Source organism: Trachurus japonicus, chromosome 24, assembly GCF_045865225.1.
Source record: "Trachurus japonicus isolate A0001 chromosome 24, Traja_1.0".
In the NCBI taxonomy this organism is placed as follows: domain Eukaryota; kingdom Metazoa; phylum Chordata; class Actinopteri; order Carangiformes; family Carangidae; genus Trachurus; species Trachurus japonicus.
This window is the reverse complement of record NC_140930.1, coordinates 18,386,472-18,404,017: the sequence shown is the minus strand read 5'-3', so window position 1 is coordinate 18,404,017 and position 17,546 is coordinate 18,386,472. Positions and strand designations below refer to the sequence as shown.

The following is a 17,546-nucleotide window of genomic DNA, read 5'->3' as shown; positions in this document are numbered from 1 at the left end:
AGAATAAAAGATGGCAGCGGGCATGCACTCAGACCTAGCTGGGCCGGTGGCAAACCACCTGAAAGAGGTGTTATCTCCTTATGATGGAATGAAGGGAAAAATTCCAATTGGCCTGTGTGAGCACACATTTTCAGAGAAAGGAAGAAAGCTAAAGATTTTGCATAAGTGAATTTTGCGTAATGTGGGACCTTTAATATTTCTTTATTTCGGACTCTGGGTCCATAGCAGATTTAATGTTTGTAATGTAAGTCTTTTTTTTTTCTTTCTTTTTTTTTTTTTTTTTTTTACATGTTTTGCACAATATGCTGCTGAAGTGACCAATCCAGTTTATGCACACATGATGTGTCCTAAATAGAAATACGGATTACACAATACATAGGCCAGGAAGCCAGGCTGGCCTACTGTATGTATGTGGTTGACATGTTTCTTTCCCTTTTTCTTTTTTTTTCCTTTTTGTGGGGGGAAGGGGAAGGTGGGGGGGCTATCATATTTCACATAACAGTTGGTCAGATAGCAACGCATTATCACATACTAAATTAATTAAATAAGGGTGGTAGGTAGGGAGCTATACGCCTATAAACCATAGCTATAAACATACAGCTGGGTATATCACAATACAACAGCGCCACTCTGGCGGAAGTGTGTAATTTCAGGAAGTGCTGTGGTTGCCATGGTGCAGCGTCAGCGCTGGAGTCGGAGCAAAGCTCAAGGCGTGGACTGAAAACGAAAAATAGTATCTGGACAGCGCCGACTTAGAGGCTTACTGCGGATGATTACATATCGGCGCTTTAAAAAAAAACAAGACAGTCATGACGGCTGCCAAAGAGGCCGAACGACTCTTCCTCCTTATATCTAACGGTGCTTGAGCTCGCTAAAGTTCATGCTACTTAGATTGCTAACGTTACTAGTTGAAGCTATGTAGCTAACGTTAGCCAGTCGAGTCTGAAAACGAGAAGCTTGTTTTTGCTTCAAAGCTAAATGTAACGCAGACAGACCCCGAAACGATGTTTTTTAAGACAACGCGGAGACGGACAGGTTAGTGCCAACTCCCCCTGAACGGTAGTTAATGGTAACACATCCCACCTGTTGATTGTAGTCTTTTGTTGCCATATGTGGCAATAAGCTCACCCAGCACCGTTAGCTTTGTGCAGCCACTTACATGCTAACGTTTGCTAATGTTAGTACTGAAATGCTTTGTTGTATCATTCAGTTCTTAATTTCTAACTTAATTTACATTTCTATAATGATAATATTGAGCAGCATGAGTAGAGTGCCTGTAGATGCGTGGTCGACTTCAGGGGCTACATTGTGACAGGTAGTCTGACAACAATGGCCATGCACCTGTCAACAGCAGACGGCCTACCTTAATCCAATTTGTCCATGGTTAGAGAGGGGGCAGGTCAGGCATAGCTACTATACTACCGCTGTAGTAAGCTCATCTGTTTGTTTTCAGAGAAACTGTGTCCCGGCTGCAGAGGGTTTCTCAGCTAACAACGTTACTACGAACCTGGAGACAGTCAGGTATGATCATGACGGAGACAACAGAGCTGATAAGGATATGATGTGAATGGTGAGTACCTATTGGAAATCTCACAAAGTGTAATTTTTTTTTTTTATCAAGGTGCTTATTTCAGTCGATGCAGTTAGTACATATTGAAAATAAAACGTCAGTTCATATGATTATAAACCAGTTTTACCCTCAGAGGTTTTTTCTTTCTTCTTATGATCAGAAAAATGGCTTTGATATTATAGGAGAAAAGCTCAAAAGCTGGTATCCTTTGATAAACCATGTGAGAGAGCTTAATATTGTTTTCAGAAACATGCTTGTATTAGGGTATTAGACCTCTCCCCTGCTTGACCTACAATGATGCTCTTGTCTACTGATGGTGCTGCAGCTGTGTGTACTGTTGCCATAGATACTTGTCCATCAAGTGTTTCTATTATTGTCAGGAACCAGGGTTAATGAAAGGGCCAGATGACGGTATGACCTGAACATCCCATTAACACAATTACTAATAAGCATACTCCAGGATTAAGTTTGAATTAAATGTTTATTCTTCAAATTATTCAAGATTCTGTGATGTACAAACAAGGACAACACATAATGGGGCACACAAAATATTAAATGTAGGATGAACCCTCTGCCCCCGAGACAAGCCCCCAGCCTAGCTGTTTTTAAAACAAGTCTTTATTCCTTGGCTTTTGACACAGTTTGAGACCCAAACACTTCAGCTTTTTGTTCTTATTTGATTGGATAAGTTGGGAACACCTTACTTCTTCTTAATTTTTATTTTCTTATGCCTCTACTTTATGTGCATTTTTTTGCAGGCAGAAGTAATAATCTGGCTGTTTAATACATCACTAGGACAGACAGGGGGCGGACCAGTATTTACTATGAAGCAACAGTGGTGTTGAATAGTGATATCATACAACATTCAACCTCATGGAAAATTCCACCTCATGTGTATTGTCGCTTAGTGACCAAGATACACAATACGGAAAAGCTGAGAGAAAGCAGTTAGCCAAGCTCCTTGATACCGCCCAGTACAAAAGCTGGCATCAGTGTAGACGACCAGACGGCTTTTATAAGTATGTTAAATCAGGTAAGGTACATCCTGTACAAGTAGGCCTCTGTTAATGTTACATTATAACTCAGAAAAATCCTAATTCTTTTGCACTTTCTGTGTGTAATTTGAATGCAGCATTTCCTCACGAAGTGACAACATGGAATCTGAAAATGCCACTGACCTGTATGAAGACAATCGGGATGTTAATCTAAGCCGCCAGTCCCTCCAGAGTAAAAAGAAAGATTCCCGAGCATCATCCCATAAAGATAAAAAGAACTTCCGGGACAAGATCCAGGACGATGATGATGAAAAAGACAGCAATATTGAGAGCAGATCAAAAACCAGAACTTGGCCTTCAGACCCTGATCGGGATCAGATATCAGATGGAGAGGGACGGAGGAGTAGTGGGTCATTTTACTCAGAGGACTATGAGAACGAGTCTCTATCAGAGCGCTCGCTGTCGCCATACTCCCAGTCTCGGACTCCATCTCCTACTCCTCAAAGAGGGGTGCGAGCAAAGAAGTTCTCTGGCAGCCCCCTCTACAAGACAGGTATGTAAAACAAGGAGGTGATCAAGCAAGGATTGATAAATGAATGAAACTTAATCCTTACCAGTTGAATTTACTTCAGTGTCCAGGTGATGGCAGTGTAAGGCAGATTTAACACAGTGGCTTATAGAGAGGGAAAAAAACTCTTAATAGAATATGATTTTTATAAGCAGTATTCATTCTATGATCAGGGTTCCCACACGTCCTGGAAAACCTGGAAAATGGTTGGCTAATTCTCCAGTCAAATGTCCTGGAAAAGCTTGAGTTGTCCTGGAAAATTATTTATCACATTGTGACATCAGCTACCAGAGCAGTTTGACTTTTTCAGACCCCACCAAGGATTTTTTTTCCAAAGAAAACTAGTGAGAAAACTAGAGACTAGAGAGTTGATGAGTGTTTCCAGTATTGGACCGCGAGGATGAGGGTTTTCTCTGCTGAGTGATGGATAGAGGAGCAGCAGAGAGCTGTTGTGGGCGTGGTTTAAAAACAAAAACAACATGTTTTTGCACTGTTGTATGATAAATTTGTTATAATTCCTAAGCATAATAAGACATTATTTAATTGTCAGTTAGAGCCACACAGATTGTACATCTTTAAATCAGACTTCTGGGGCTGAGAGAGGAATAAACATAGAAACAAAGTGGTTAAATGTACAAAATAAGGTACGACTGCTGAAAAGAACACTTCTCTACAGCATGAATGGGACGGGGGATGTTTTAGTGTATGGCATGATAACATGTCTGTCAGACTGTAGCAGCTGAAAATGTCCTGGAAAATGATTTCAAGAAAAGAGTGGGAACCCTGTATGATACTCACAAATAATTGAAGTTCTATTTGAATATCATGGGCTCTAGTCAGGCTTTTACCAACAGCCTTGCAGGACTGATGTTTTCTATGTAGCTTCAAACTTGAATTTTATTCACAGTTTAATTGAAGTGTACTTAATATTCACATGTTACATTAACGGCTTATTCATACATTATGTGTATTATTATCTGGTAGGTGGTGTTGGGCGCCAGGGTGTGTCCCGCCCACAGCGTCTCGGTGGCCAAGCTCTGATCCAGCAGCATCGTAGGGGAGTGAGAGCACCAAGCAAAGAGTCCACACCTCCTAAAGACCTGGACCTGGTGACCAAGCGGATGCTTTCAGCCCGCTTGCTTAAGATCAATGAATTGCGTAATGCTCTCGCTGAGCTGCAGCAGCGTACTGATGAGCTGCAGAGGGAAAACCGAATTCTCAGACAGGTACTATAGGTCTAAACCATTTGATTGTTTTTAATTTCCTCTTCACCCTGTAACACATCCCAAAATGGAACGTCTTCTTTTCCATCCCTCAGCTTCAGTTTCGCCAAGAGAAAGCCCTGCAGCGCTACGATGACACCGAAAGTGAGATTTCCCAGCTGTTGGCTCGCCACTCCAACGAGACCCACGTGCTGCGCGAGCGGCTGAGGCGCACTCAAGAGCGGGAACGGACGGCTGAGCGGCGGCTGAAGGACAGCGAGGAGCAGCTACACAGGAGTCAGGCGACCATCCTCCGGCTAAAGAAGCTGGTCGACCAGCGAGAGCTAGGAGCCAGGGATGAGCTGAGCCGCAAGCTGGAAGAAGAGAAGGCACGGGCTGAAGAGGCAGAGCGAAAGATTAAGGTATATTTATAATTTATTTAAATAGATATTGACAAAAAGCAAATTGGCCTCAGTGGAGATGGCTAAATAATACTTCTTATTGGCTCAAGTCATCAATCTGTTGCAAATCCAGGCTGTAACTGCAGGGAAAACCCCAAGGAGGTAGAAACTCTGACACGACTGTATGCACTAGTAAACACTGCAACGAGAGGAGCGTGGGTGGATTGAGATTTGGCAGATTTTGCCCTACTGTTGATTTATGTCTCAGCTTCTCTGCGTCTTGTTGAGATTTGACTTTGTGCATTTGTTTAACTGTATACTGTATATTTGAAGGAGCTGGAGCGAAGCCTGGAGCTGAGCAACAGCAGCTACCAGAGGCAGTTGGCTGCAGAGAGGAAGAAGACCATCAGTGCCCAGGAGGAGATCAGGAGCCTGCAGGAGGAGCTGGACAGACTGACCAACAAACTTAAGGTGCATAGACACAAAAACATACTGAAACAAACTGTCTTCCTTTATGACTGTGCATGAAGAGCAGCTTGGTTTGTCTCTAACATTATCTTTTTTTTTATCATCAGGAGAAGGAGAGAGAGCTGGATGCCAAGAACATATATGCCAACCGCATAGTGAAAGCCTCCTCAAGAAGAGAAACTGACAGTGTTGCAAAGCGAAAAGGTAAGGTTTACCTTTTGGATGCTGGAATGTATTTGCTTAAATGTCCATCTGTCTATTTATCATAAAGATTTGTAATCTGAAGATGTGGGAGAGACAAAAGAAATTGCTGTAGGCTTAAAGCAAATCTGTTGATCTTAAAAAATGTATTGCTCACTGATGGTAATAAATATAAATGCTCTTTATCAAGGGATGGTTAGGAATAGGTTTAGCAACTTTGGCCCTGATGTAACCCCTCCTCTTTATTTCACATATAGTCCCCAGCAGGAGCAGCTCCAAGGCAGTGCAGACTGATGACGGGGCATCTAGTCTTGATTTCCCCACACCTCCTCCAGCCGTCACTGACGCAACTGATTACAATGAACAAGGACCTGATGAATACCTGTCGCTCAAGGTAAAGTGTCAGCCGCTCACGTCTCCCTCTAACCACATTCCATCTTCAAAGATTCATTTGAAGCAGTGTTGTTTTCGTTAACAATGACGATGACGAAATATTTTCGTTGACGCACCTTTTTTTCATGACGATAACGAGACGGTGACGAGATAAACATGGCTCTCTGATGACGAAAACATGACGAGACGTGTGTGAGTTTTCGTTGACGAGACGAGAACAGACGAAAATGTTAGTGGTAGGGCTGTGATCGCCTCTAAATTCCATATTATGGATTGTCATTACTCTAAGCTTCACATGATTTAGCAACGGCTCCGTCAACAACAGAACAACGCTGCTGAAACGAGCCGCGGTGCGCCCGGTGCTTGTGATTAGAGCGGCAGAGAGCAGCAGGCAGTGATCAGCTGCTCCGGTGACCGCGGTGCAGCGGTGCAGCGGCGCTGACGGGTGGTCAGACGTTCAAAATGCACGACATTTCTGCTTATTGTGCGTATAACCTGTCAATTAAAAATCAACAAGTATCTGCAACGCTGCTGCATCCCATCCTTGTGTGGTCACGCCCACCACCTGGCATGCAGCGCACATTCTGCTCAACACACCTGCCGTCACTCGACCAGAAGCTATATGGACGCATTTTAAATATAATCCAGCAGAAAAAAAACTGAATGCACCAGGCTACTGTTACCGCTATCTGTGTGTAGGGTAATGCATAATCCTTAGACCATAAGCCATTGGGTGGAAACATTATGTAACCATTCCTTTATTGAATTAATTTGTTAAAAGACTTTTTTTTTTTTTTTTTTTTTACTAAAACTGACTAAAACTAGACGAAAACCTTGTTGAGTTTTCGTCGACTAAAACTATCACATATAGAAATGACTAAAATTGACTAAAACTAATAAGTATTTTCGTCAAAAAGACTAAGACTAAGACTAAATCTAAAATGCCTGCCAAAAACAACACTGATTTGAAGTTTTGTACACATTGTTTATCATTACTGTTGTAACTTTTTCATTCATCAGGAGTTCGATAGAGGTGACAGACGGACAGAGACAGAGGACAGGCATCAAAACTGGGAAGAGCAGAAGATAAAAGACAGGGAGAAAGAAAGAGACAAGGAGAAAGAGCAGGAGAAGGAGAAACAGCAACTCACCCAGGAGCTGAACTTGCTTGAAGGGAAAGCAAAAAGACTAAGAGATGGTAAAGATAAATGCATACCTACACATACTTGATGCCTGAAAAAAAAGCATGAGAAATCCAGAGTAAGTACTTTTACTTGAAGCTAACACACACTATGTCCACAGGCTGGGAGAAAGAGATAGAGGAAGAAGACAGAAAGAAGGTAAGTTCCCTGTTTCACCAGAAGGAGGAAGAGAACAACAGGAAGCGTGGTCACGTCCAGGAGGAGGTTGACAAATGGAACCAGGAGGCTCTGACCAGTCAACAAGTAGCAGAGGAAGCACGTCGCAAAAAAGAGCAACTGCTGGCTAAGATGCGCGAAATAGACCGTCAGAACCAGGGAGGTTCGGACTCCTCGTTTCCGGCATCGAGTTCTTCTGAGTCCAATAAGAGCACCACTGAGCGTTATTCTCCTCGTCCTCCTGAGCCGAGGAACCAGACCCCTTCAGTTTTCAGCCTCACAGAAGCCTCAGAGGAGACGGCCAGTTTGCGCGCCGGTGCTGGAAGCAGGGAAGGTGGGAGGAGGAGACTGGGCCTAGAGGGGGGAGCAGTCACAACAGGAATCGGGAGAAGAACAATACGCACCCAAAACTCTAGTGACGACCTGGCGTTTGGTAGCTACGCGCCTTCGTTTGGACTTTCAGCCTCGTCTCGCGGGTCTTCGGGTTTCCCTCCACCTCCGTCCAAAGAGGACAGGGAGTCTGCATTAGAAGCAATAGGTGTTTTTAGTCTCAGAGGGGTGGAGACGGAAAAAGACAAGGACATGGAAAAAGAAGTTGGGAAGGAAAAGAAGTCCAGCCTCATGCAGCAGCTGTTCGGGGCCCTGGCCGCACCTTCTGTTGACGGCGTAGGCAACTCCAACAAGATGGAGGTCCTCAGTAGTCCTCCAGCGACCAATGGAGTACGTTCAAGAAGGGAAGGACTGTTCAGCTTCAGCTCAGGGTCTTCCACTCCGCCAGCATCCTCTTTAAGCACCCTACATGTAGCAGACAGCAGACCCGCCGTCCGTGCCATCACCTCATTTGATGATGACATAGAAGAACTGACTTTATGAAAGTGATTGAGTCTGTTTCAAAGTAGGTCATCACATCTGTCAGACACAAAATTAACACAATGGGGTTCTAAAATCAAGAAACTGAGTGATGAACTGAAAATGTTGAACAAAAGCAACCACAAAAGGGAAGAAACTGTCTGCAGGTAAAATACTATATGAATATAGATGAGAAATATTTGAACCTGTGTAGATGTTTCATCATGTAGCAAATGTGTTTTCAAGCCTTCAGGTGATTGGTTGTACCGGTATCTTTTGATCCTTCGATACTAGTTGCATGATTTTTATTTGTGGCTTTGGTTAAATCTGAAGACATGTGTCACTGTTAGCAGTCCAGAGTTCCTATCACAGTATGACTCAGTAGTTCATCTGAGCCACAGGAAGACAAACGGGCCCTGAGCCGAGAACATTCGTCAAATGAACACAAAGACCCGACACATTAGCAATACAGACACACTGAAACTGGAAACAAATCACATTTCTTTGTTTCACTTGTTCACGCATTGCCATATTTTTGAACAGTTGGGTTGCAGACACTGATTGGTCATGGATCCTGGATTTTTATTTCTTTATTCAAAAAAAAAGAAAGAAAGAAAATCATAAAGTCTGACAGTCCTCTAAATCTTAAAGAATCCATGCCATAAGAAATTACCACTAAGTGAAATTACAATCACTCAATATGTAGATTCCTGATTGTCTGTCAGAAGTCAGACTAATGCTGATTTTAATTGAATTTTAGTGGCAAAATGACCCCATAGAGAATTAATTTTTAGCATGGTAGAATGTATTTCGCAGTAAAAAGAAAACACACCAGCACTGAGACAATGAGTTCTTTAGAAATGCTTTAGAGGAGTGCCACTAGAAATATAGACATCTCACCTGTTGCTCTTCAAACAGTGAATACCCATAGCACAAGAGTCTTATCCCCTGCACTGATAACTCCTATAATGCCTGTACTTCGCTGACCAGACAATCGTGGCTGTTAGAGAAGCCACCTGTTGAGATTCAATTGAGTAGACAAAACACACTTCTTCTTTTTTTATCTCTATTTATTCAATAGCTCTTACCCACACTAAATTACTCTACACTTCCACATATGTCATTATGACATGGTTTGGAGGAGCTCTTTGTATTTATTCCATCAGAATTTAATATAGTCATTTTCATACGTATGAAAACTTTGTGGTTGATATTTTTTACTTATTCAAATGTGTTGCTTTTAAAGTTGTAATTGTATTTTGTTGAATGAAAATAAATGATAGGAAGAGTGAACGTGTCGCGTGGTGTGGTGGCGGTGGTCATCATCAAACTGTGGCGCACTTGCAGTAATATTCATGCAGGCGGGGGAAGTCTGATAGGGATTCCTGGGACGTCTCCAAGCAACCAAAACCTTGACGCAACGATCCCGCCCCTCCTCCGGTAGCTCCCTGCTCAAAAACAAGTGGACCGTGGAGCAGTGGTAGAAGAGGATAATATCAAGAGAGGGAGAGAGAGACTGAGCTGGAGATGGTGTCTGTCTGCTGACTGGGACTGACTGAGTGAGTACATGTTGAACCGCCGCTGGGAGAGTCCTGCCAGGTAAACCCTTGTTACGCAGCTTGAGTCGGTGTGTTTCACATGTCTCACCTTGCAGCGCGGTAGACACAGGCTCGAGGAGAGAGTGCGCGCTCACGTGCATAATGTGGAAGTAATCATCACCCGGTTTTTTAGCAATTGAAGCATTTCAGTCTTTCTGTAATCTCAGTTTTTAGCAGTGACATAAATTACTTTAAGCTATTTACAGAAACTGCGTTATTATGGTGACATGAAATGTAATAGACAGCATGTTTTGAAATGACTAAGCCAGAGCACAACTTTATATACAGAGTCCCTCTTTTATGAAGACTAAAATAAGGTCAGGTAAGTCAGAAAAGTAAACGAAGTTTTGTATTTACTAGTATCTCACAATTTCTCCCTATTAAACGTTGTGTTTGTGTGCAAGCTACAATCAGTCAACATAACAGTTCAGGTTGTATAAATCCTGTTTAATTTCTGAAATGACAGAAAACTGGAGGGATTTTGTTATGCTGATCACAACTTATTACTTTTATATTGATACTGTAATGAGTGCCTTTGAATGTGCTCTTTGTTTACATTCATCTCTCCTTTTCTGAATATGATAAAGAGCACCTGTTGACATTGATATCCATAAAACGTACCTCTCTCTCCCTCTGTTGTGATTGGTTCAGCCTGTAAAGGTGAACTTAAGACTGCTTTATTAAGTTTCTGTTGCCATAATGAAGGAATCCAACATGCCACAGTAATTTGATGTTTACCTTTATGAATTAATTGGATTTTGTGTTTACATATAGGCTATTCATGTCTTTGAGCTATCCCATGGCTAAAGTTCACACATGTATAGTGTGTGTATAATGATCCAGTACCTGTGAATGGGAATGACTCAGAGGGAGGTTATGTTATAGATCTGAGCGATAACACCCTACAGTCTTCTTAGTCACCCCGAGGTCACGTTTGTTGTGTAGACATGTCTGCATTTTCCAGATAGGAGAGCCAGACTTCCTAAGCTCTTTAGCCAGATGAGGTTTTGGCATCTCATATTCCAACACCACAAAAATAAATTTTATTGGTGTGGCAACACTGACGCTGGATGTTGCCGAGCAATCAAATTCTGCAGCCTTGAAACCAGAAGAATGTACGGGTGATGCTGGGCAATTTGGATGCCATTTAGGACATTTAGATAATGGGGATAAATCATTTTCCCCCCCAAGATTAGTCTGTCTGTGCGTGTGTGTGTCTTGCATTTGATATTCAGGATGTAAATTTGAGTTCACCAAAAGTGCCTCTTAAATGATCAAGCAGCCAGCAAGAGGCTGGGTTGCTGTTATGAATTTCTTTTTTTTTTCTTTATAATCATGATCATAGCTGGTTGTACAATATTTGCTTAGCCCTGCTGTTTCCTTTTACAACCTAAATGGCATCCTCACTGTACGTACATGGTCTTTACAGACTCTTTAAAAATGCATGTGGCATGGATTTTCCCTCTCCTTTATTGGTGTCCTGTAACAATGTGGTCTCTGGAGACACACTGCAGAAAGTAAGGAGCGGATCCGTTCCTGCACATTCATAAGTCAGCCACTCCACACAGTGAGAGGTCTATTTTACCTTGCGAAACAGCCAAGCCTATCATTAGATACAAGGGCAATGACTTCACTGCTGGTCTGCTCTACCCATTATGGAATAACTGAGTGCTAACCACTTACTGAGTGCTTGAAGACTTTGTAAGAAGACACTGGCCAGAAAGTCTGCTACTGCTGCCACTGTTGTAAGTGTGTGTTTGCTATATCATTTAAGAGGCTGTATTAACGATTTAGTTTGTGGCTATTTCCTGAGTCAGTCTTGCTTGTGGGCTGCCAGACTCGCGTAAGTGTTGCTAAAATGGTAAGAGGATCATACAGTGTAGCCTACCATAACCCTAAACGCCTTCATATAAAATGTTATGTTACCTTTTAGCTATGCTGACCTTTTGCAATACAAGGTTGATATTTGTGGCCCTACGTAAGTTAAATATCTTCTTAACTATTGGGTACATTGCCTTAATATTTGTTGTCCACAGCTGTTATCTGTGTTCAGTGCTGATTAGAAAATGCAGGCTATGCTAAGATCATAACCACACTAAACCTTGCTAAAAATGAGAATGCTTACATTGTCTTGGCTGTAGGCTCTTAGTGAGGCTTTTCTCGATGAAAACAACCATGTGGAGTCATCAGATGTACCTGTTGTGATCCATATATTGTAATATTTGAGCATCAGTGCAACATACAGTAATGTTTTGCAGTAATAGATAAGACTAGTGTAGTAAAAGAACAAGACCAGCAGCCGTTGTGTCCCTCTGCCGGTCGTGTGTCACTTCTGGTTGAGGCAATAAGCCCCGAGGACAGGAGGTGGAAAATTGCTGATTCATTAACAGTGCCTGTGTTGTTGCTATGGAGATGATTTGTTCCTGTTAAATGAAAAATCCTCGAGGTGTGTTCCCTCACTCAGTGCGTTGCTTCTTTAATATTAGACATGTGCAAAGCTGAATGCTCAGTCTAAAATCGGTTTGCGGTATTACAATAGAGAAGGGGAGCTCACTGTCTACATTTAATCTGTCCTGTTATACACCTGAGCCTGTCATGCCAAAGTTGAGGTGCAGCCTTCCTGATACATGTCATGTAGGCTACCTTGTCAGTGGTGTTGTTATCAAATATTTTATAACTTGCTGCTTCTCCCCCTCTGCAGTTCTTGAGATTGTCTGCCCCTGAAACAACAATGGATCCAATAAAAACCCTTTAAAGATTGATTTTCGTGGCCTAGAGCAGAGGAAGTAGATGCAAGGACAGAAAGTCAAAAACAAAGTGTTCAGCATATCTATGATGGACGCCGCCTCATCTCCTCAAATCGTGGTGGACAGAGTCGGAGTCGCAGATGAAGCAGAATGTGGGGAAGATACGGATTTGCCCACGGATGACCATCTTACCACGTTAAAGGCCCTGACGGAGAAGTTAAGACTGGAGACCAGGCGACCTTCGTACCTGGAGTGGAAAGCGCGGCTCGAGGCAGAAAGCTTCACAGAGTCAGGACCGGGAAAATGCCCGATTCAAATGGAGCCTGAGAGGAAACTAGTGGCTCCCAAAGAGGCTGTAGTCAATTCTGGTGTTATTCAGCACAAGTTGCCATCAGGTGTGCTGAAAGGATTTGGGAATATCGACGAGGCACTTGGTTGGCTCAGGAGAGAACTGGTAGGACATTGTTTCTTTACAATGTACACATCTAAAATATTTGTTTGGCTGCATATTGCAGATTCAGATACAGATTATTTCACATTCTGAAGAGATGTGCAGTAAACGGGCAGAGACAAAACTGAGATAACGTCATGTCTTAGCCAATTAGACTTTAACAATGCACATAATGTCCAATTACTGTGCAGAAGAATCTGTTTAAATTAGTGAGTTACATTGATTGGGTCTCACACACTGGCATCTGACATTTTTTACACACAGTTTCTGCAAGTCTAATCATTTTTACTCTGCTCAATTACACTGCACATTCACCCACGCTTCATAAACTTGGACTGAGCACGCAAAGAGGCACAGACAGAGGCAGACTGGTACTCACGCAGTATGTGGCCACAAACATTTTGCACAAAGACAGTGGACACAAAAGGAACAAAACTGCAGGAGCTTATGTTGAGTAACTTGTGTATGGGTGTCCCACTGTGAGTTTTCTTTGTGGATTTTTTCACACAACAAAGACTGAAAGCACAGACCTCCAGCGAATATAAACTATGTGAACAATGTGTAATCTGTTGTTTGATACTGTTGACTTTACTGGGAACTAAAAACCTTTAAACATGTAACTAAAACTATGTTTAGAAGAATAGCTTGTATCCATCAATTGGAATAAGGCCATCATATGGAAAAAGGCTTAAGAAATATAAAATAAATTCCACAAAATTCTTAAAATTAGCATAGGCTACTTCCTGGTGGTATTCTTATGTCATTACAACATTTAATCAGCTATCAAAAATTATAGTTGATGATCTGGCTCATCAGTTAAAGCAGAGGTAAGCGATATATTTGTGTTAATATAAGTCTTAAATAGTTATATCTTCCGACAGCAATCACTTACATAGAGTGTTTGGACCGAAACACGGGTCTGTCAGTCACTCTGCTCTGCTCTGAGCCGAGGAGAAAACTTTTCTCGTATCCTACAGTTTTTATCCAATGAGGAGAGAGAACGGCATGCAGGGCTGTGTGTGCAGCCAAGGGATGCGCGTGAATGTGGTGACGTAGGGACGAGGACTGTTATGGTGCGTTCAAGGCAGCCCGTAACTCGTGTTTTTCCGACCTGTGAAGTCGTACCAGTTCGATCTGGTACGAGTTCACGGGTCGGAAGTTACGAGTGGCCTTTATAGTGACTTTCACAGGTAAAACAGGTCGGAAAAACACAAGTGGGTTGCCTGGAACGCTACAAAATCGTAAGTTGTGACATGAAGCTGTAACTTACGGTTTCAAAAGCCTGCCTGGAACGCAGCATTAGCCAAAACGACCGGATCGCTTACTTCTGCTTTAATTAACAATTGGTTTGAGGACATGTTTGCATCTTTGTGACACTCCATCTCTGTCTTCTTTTTTTACAGACCGACATGCGCTTACAAGACCAGCAGCTGGCGAGGCAGCTCATGCGGCTCCGCAGCGACATTAACAAGCTGAAGATTGAGCAGACTTGCCACCTGCACCGCAGGATGCTCAACGACGCCACCTTTGGCCTGGAGGAGCGGGACGAGCTGTCGGACCTGCTGTGTGAATGCCCAGTGACCCCGGGCCTCGGCCTCTCTGCCCCGCTGAGGCTCATTGGTGTCACAAAGATGAACATTAATTCTCGGCGTTTCTCACTCTGCTAGTGGGCTCCGAGACCTGAATACAAAACAGCTTGTCTACACGCCAGCCACGGCCATGTATTAGTGATGAAACCCTTTGTGCATTTAGGGCTTGACCATGTTGTTGTGAGGATGAACCCTGTTTTACAGGCCCTATAATCACAGAGAGAGATTTAGATAATGCATATAATTTAGAAGAGTTTGACTTTGAAATTACATATATAATGTTTTTGCCACTAAACCTTACACGGCAGCTATATACAGCAACCTTTCCATTTGAATACTGCAGCTTTGAGGCCAACAAAACTTGGAAAAACTAACGTGAAACTTTAAAGTTCATTCCTGTCCACTTGTTGATCTTTAAAAAGTTTTACTGTTACCATTTATCTTACATGTTTACAGTGTATGTACGGTGCTGTTGTGGTCTCTACCCACAAGCCAAGATTTATCAAGCACAGACTGAATATTTCACCATTACTGCATACAGACCTGTGTATGATGCCTTCAGTGACAGTCATAATGTTTTTGTCCTGGATCTTCATCTAAATATTTTGTGCTTTTGAAAAGATGCCTTAATATTGATACAAATTGTACATTATATGACTCGTGCATATTTTTTATTTAGCAAGTAATAGTATTTTTTGTAGATCATGATGGAAATGATTTATTCTTCACAATGTTTTGTCAAATTGTATGTACTTGTTGAGCTCCAGCCAGGTAGTAAGCATTTAAATTTGGATTTTCTGTTTGAAACAAAAACATGTTGTAGTTTCATGGATACACTATGATTTATTGCCTATTGTACTGTATAATTACTGTATGAATTGATATGACATTGGATATCTTTACTTTCATAACAGGAAATTTGGTTTTGGGGGGGACTTGCATTGGAAATGTGAGCTTATGAAATTCAAGTCAACTGTTTTCCCACTGCACAGACCACACACCAGGAAAATGAGTTTCAGGGTTTAAGATGTCTGTCCTTGTGGCCCAAATATGCTATAATATGATCTGAACATTATAGTAAATTTTACATATGATGAACTTTCTGTACCATCACAATACTTGGCCTTTGGCTCAGTGGGCTCTCTCCCCTGAGCAGTGGGGCACAATGCCTCCTGGCAACAAAATGACAGTTATGTCGACTTGATCTAGTGTTAATAAGTCTACAATCAAATGGAACATGCCTTACAACTGGTTTGGTAAAATATGGTACCCTAAATCGTTCATTGCCAGTGGTAATTTCTTTTCACAAATGTAATAAATAATTGATCAAGAGACTGGAGCCATTACTTATTTAGCCTTTAATTTGCTGCCACCAGAACAACATCTCACCAGTGGATTTATGTTTTCTAATAGTTGGACATTTCAGAAATGTAATACTACCCAGCACACCCCTTTAGGTAGATGCACTTATAATGATGTTGGACTTGAGCTTGTTAAGTTCTCCATGAGCTTTTTCAAGGTGTTGAGGACTTCATAGAAAATATGCCCCAATATTACATCTGCTACCCCTTTAAAAATGAAGCTACAGCTAGTGCCCGTTTACAGCACAACAGCTAGCTGGGCAATATACAGTTTGCAAATCTACTGGGTTATTCACATTAGCATTTGTGCAGATAAAACAAACTAGATTAAATGTAGTGCTGTTAGTTTGTCTTAGAAGAATTGGTAGGCTAACTGTTTCCATCCCTTTTTCCAGTCTCAATGGTTACCGGCTATAGTTTCATACTTGGCCTTTGTCTATTCCTCTAAGCCTAGACTGTCCTTTTCTTCAGATTGGCCTTTGTCATCTTTGTGCTTTTATTCAGCAAATGCTATTCATCGTGTGTACACCACTGAAGTACAACTTGTTTCAACAGTTGGGTCCGTCCCATGGCTTACACAGTTTCGGGTACATGTGGAGACATGAGCACCGGGGGTCATGAGTTTTCGCATGTGAGCATCAGTGTACCCCATTCACTGATCCCTCTGTCCAAGAGAGCCTCAAGTGGCATGTAATGAATGACTTTGTTGAGCCTGAGATTTTCATGCATGAGCTCCAGCTTTATGCAGGCTTATCACCGCTGAAAGCCACAACTCCTTTTGACTGAACGGCTGCCAAAGGGACCATTGCATACATTTTCTAACTAGCTGCTGGATTCATTTTCCTTTCTGATTACTGTTTAGGAGGATGATATTCAATCTGTTATAATGAGGTAAATACTGCGCAGCGTTTTTGGAGTCCAAGAAACAGTTTGTTGCAGAGAAAAAAAGGAAAACAAAAAGTACTTTGTGCTTGATTAGACCCCAGCTTCTGCCCAACAGCTGTCCCTGGAGTTTGGCATTTTATTAATTTCATGCCTAAACCATCTCATTTGCATGACAAAATTACTTGACAAGCATAAAATCAAGCGCTGTTGAAGCATGAAGAACAGATACTGTATAAGTGGCGGCCCTGATGCCAAAATAAGGCCATGTTGAGAGGTTAAATGAGCAGTTGGATTTGAATGATTTTGGATGGAAGCACTTTTTTCCAGCACTATTTTATTTTTTTCAGTATATTTTTTGGGGCTTTTCATGCCTTAATTAGATAGTTCAGTTGAGAGAGACAGGAAATGGGGAGGCAGAGAGAGGGGGAAGAAATTCGAACCGGGGCCCCCTGCAGTGAGGACTGTAGCCTCTACATATGGGGCGCTTTCTCAACTTATTGCGCCACTCGACGCCCTTTCCAGCATGATTTTTAAATATCTTTAAGAGGGATGCCAATAGTTCATCGCTTTTTATTATTTGTGTTCACGACTTTTATTTATAATGTTCACGACTGGGAATGTAGGTGCTGTTCTGCTCTAGGAATATAACAAATGCGACACCACAGAGATACTTCTCACCACGACTGTGCTGCAAAATGAAGCATGAATGGCTGACAGGAACCTCAACAAGGTGAACCACAGAGTGAGACTGGCGACAATCCCAGACCCAGACTGCAGTGTGTTTGTGTGCTCACATCTCAGCAAAGACTTACTGTAAGGACAAGATGGTTAAAAACAGAACACCACAGTCCAGAGACTAACACAAAGACAAGGTGGTTTAAATAATTATACAGCATGGATGGATGAAGTT

At 42.1% G+C, this 17,546-nt stretch overlaps 2 protein-coding genes across 6 annotated transcripts; both read left to right on the top strand.

Annotated features, from left to right (window-relative positions):
* The first annotated feature begins 666 nt into the window (after positions 1 to 666).
* Positions 667 to 8,416, top strand: lca5 (lebercilin LCA5). Of its 3 annotated transcripts, none has more exons than XM_085770637.1 (11): positions 667 to 1,035; positions 1,454 to 1,570; positions 2,479 to 2,603; positions 2,703 to 3,118; positions 4,118 to 4,359; positions 4,452 to 4,757; positions 5,070 to 5,207; positions 5,312 to 5,408; positions 5,663 to 5,799; positions 6,819 to 6,996; positions 7,101 to 8,416. In XM_085770637.1, the coding sequence occupies exons 4-11, from the start codon at positions 2,725 to 2,727 to the stop codon at positions 8,027 to 8,029; spliced, it is 2,421 nt and encodes an 806-aa protein (XP_085626763.1). In that variant the 5' UTR covers positions 667 to 1,035; positions 1,454 to 1,570; positions 2,479 to 2,603; positions 2,703 to 2,724; the 3' UTR covers positions 8,030 to 8,416. The 3 variants fall into 3 exon arrangements, with proteins under 3 accessions (XP_085626763.1, XP_085626762.1, XP_085626761.1); XM_085770636.1 differs by having other exon boundaries at positions 2,329 to 2,603; XM_085770635.1 differs by lacking the exon at positions 2,479 to 2,603.
* Positions 8,417 to 9,468: 1,052 nt separating this feature from the next.
* fam167ab (family with sequence similarity 167 member Ab) lies at positions 9,469 to 15,722 on the top strand. 3 transcript variants are annotated; one of them, XM_085770639.1, is made up of 3 exons: positions 9,469 to 9,564; positions 12,305 to 12,804; positions 14,205 to 15,722. In XM_085770639.1, the coding sequence occupies exons 2-3, from the start codon at positions 12,394 to 12,396 to the stop codon at positions 14,466 to 14,468; spliced, it is 675 nt and encodes a 224-aa protein (XP_085626765.1). In that variant the 5' UTR covers positions 9,469 to 9,564; positions 12,305 to 12,393; the 3' UTR covers positions 14,469 to 15,722. The 3 variants fall into 3 exon arrangements, with proteins under 3 accessions (XP_085626765.1, XP_085626764.1, XP_085626766.1); XM_085770638.1 differs by having other exon boundaries at positions 9,496 to 9,604; XM_085770640.1 differs by lacking the exon at positions 9,469 to 9,564 and adding an exon at positions 11,164 to 11,348.
* The last annotated feature ends 1,824 nt before the right edge of the window (positions 15,723 to 17,546 follow it).

Coding starts and splice junctions, on each gene's coding strand:
- lca5 (XM_085770635.1), top strand. CDS start 2,725: ATGGAATCTGAAAATGCCACTGACCTGTATGAAGACAATCGGGATGTT. Junction 5,208..5,311: donor GACTGACCAACAAACTTAAG/GTGCATAGACAC, acceptor TTTTATCATCAG/GAGAAGGAGAGAGAGCTGGA. Junction 5,800..6,818: donor ATGAATACCTGTCGCTCAAG/GTAAAGTGTCAG, acceptor TTCATTCATCAG/GAGTTCGATAGAGGTGACAG.
- fam167ab (XM_085770639.1), top strand. CDS start 12,394: ATGCAAGGACAGAAAGTCAAAAACAAAGTGTTCAGCATATCTATGATG. Junction 12,805..14,204: donor GTTGGCTCAGGAGAGAACTG/GTAGGACATTGT, acceptor CTTTTTTTACAG/ACCGACATGCGCTTACAAGA.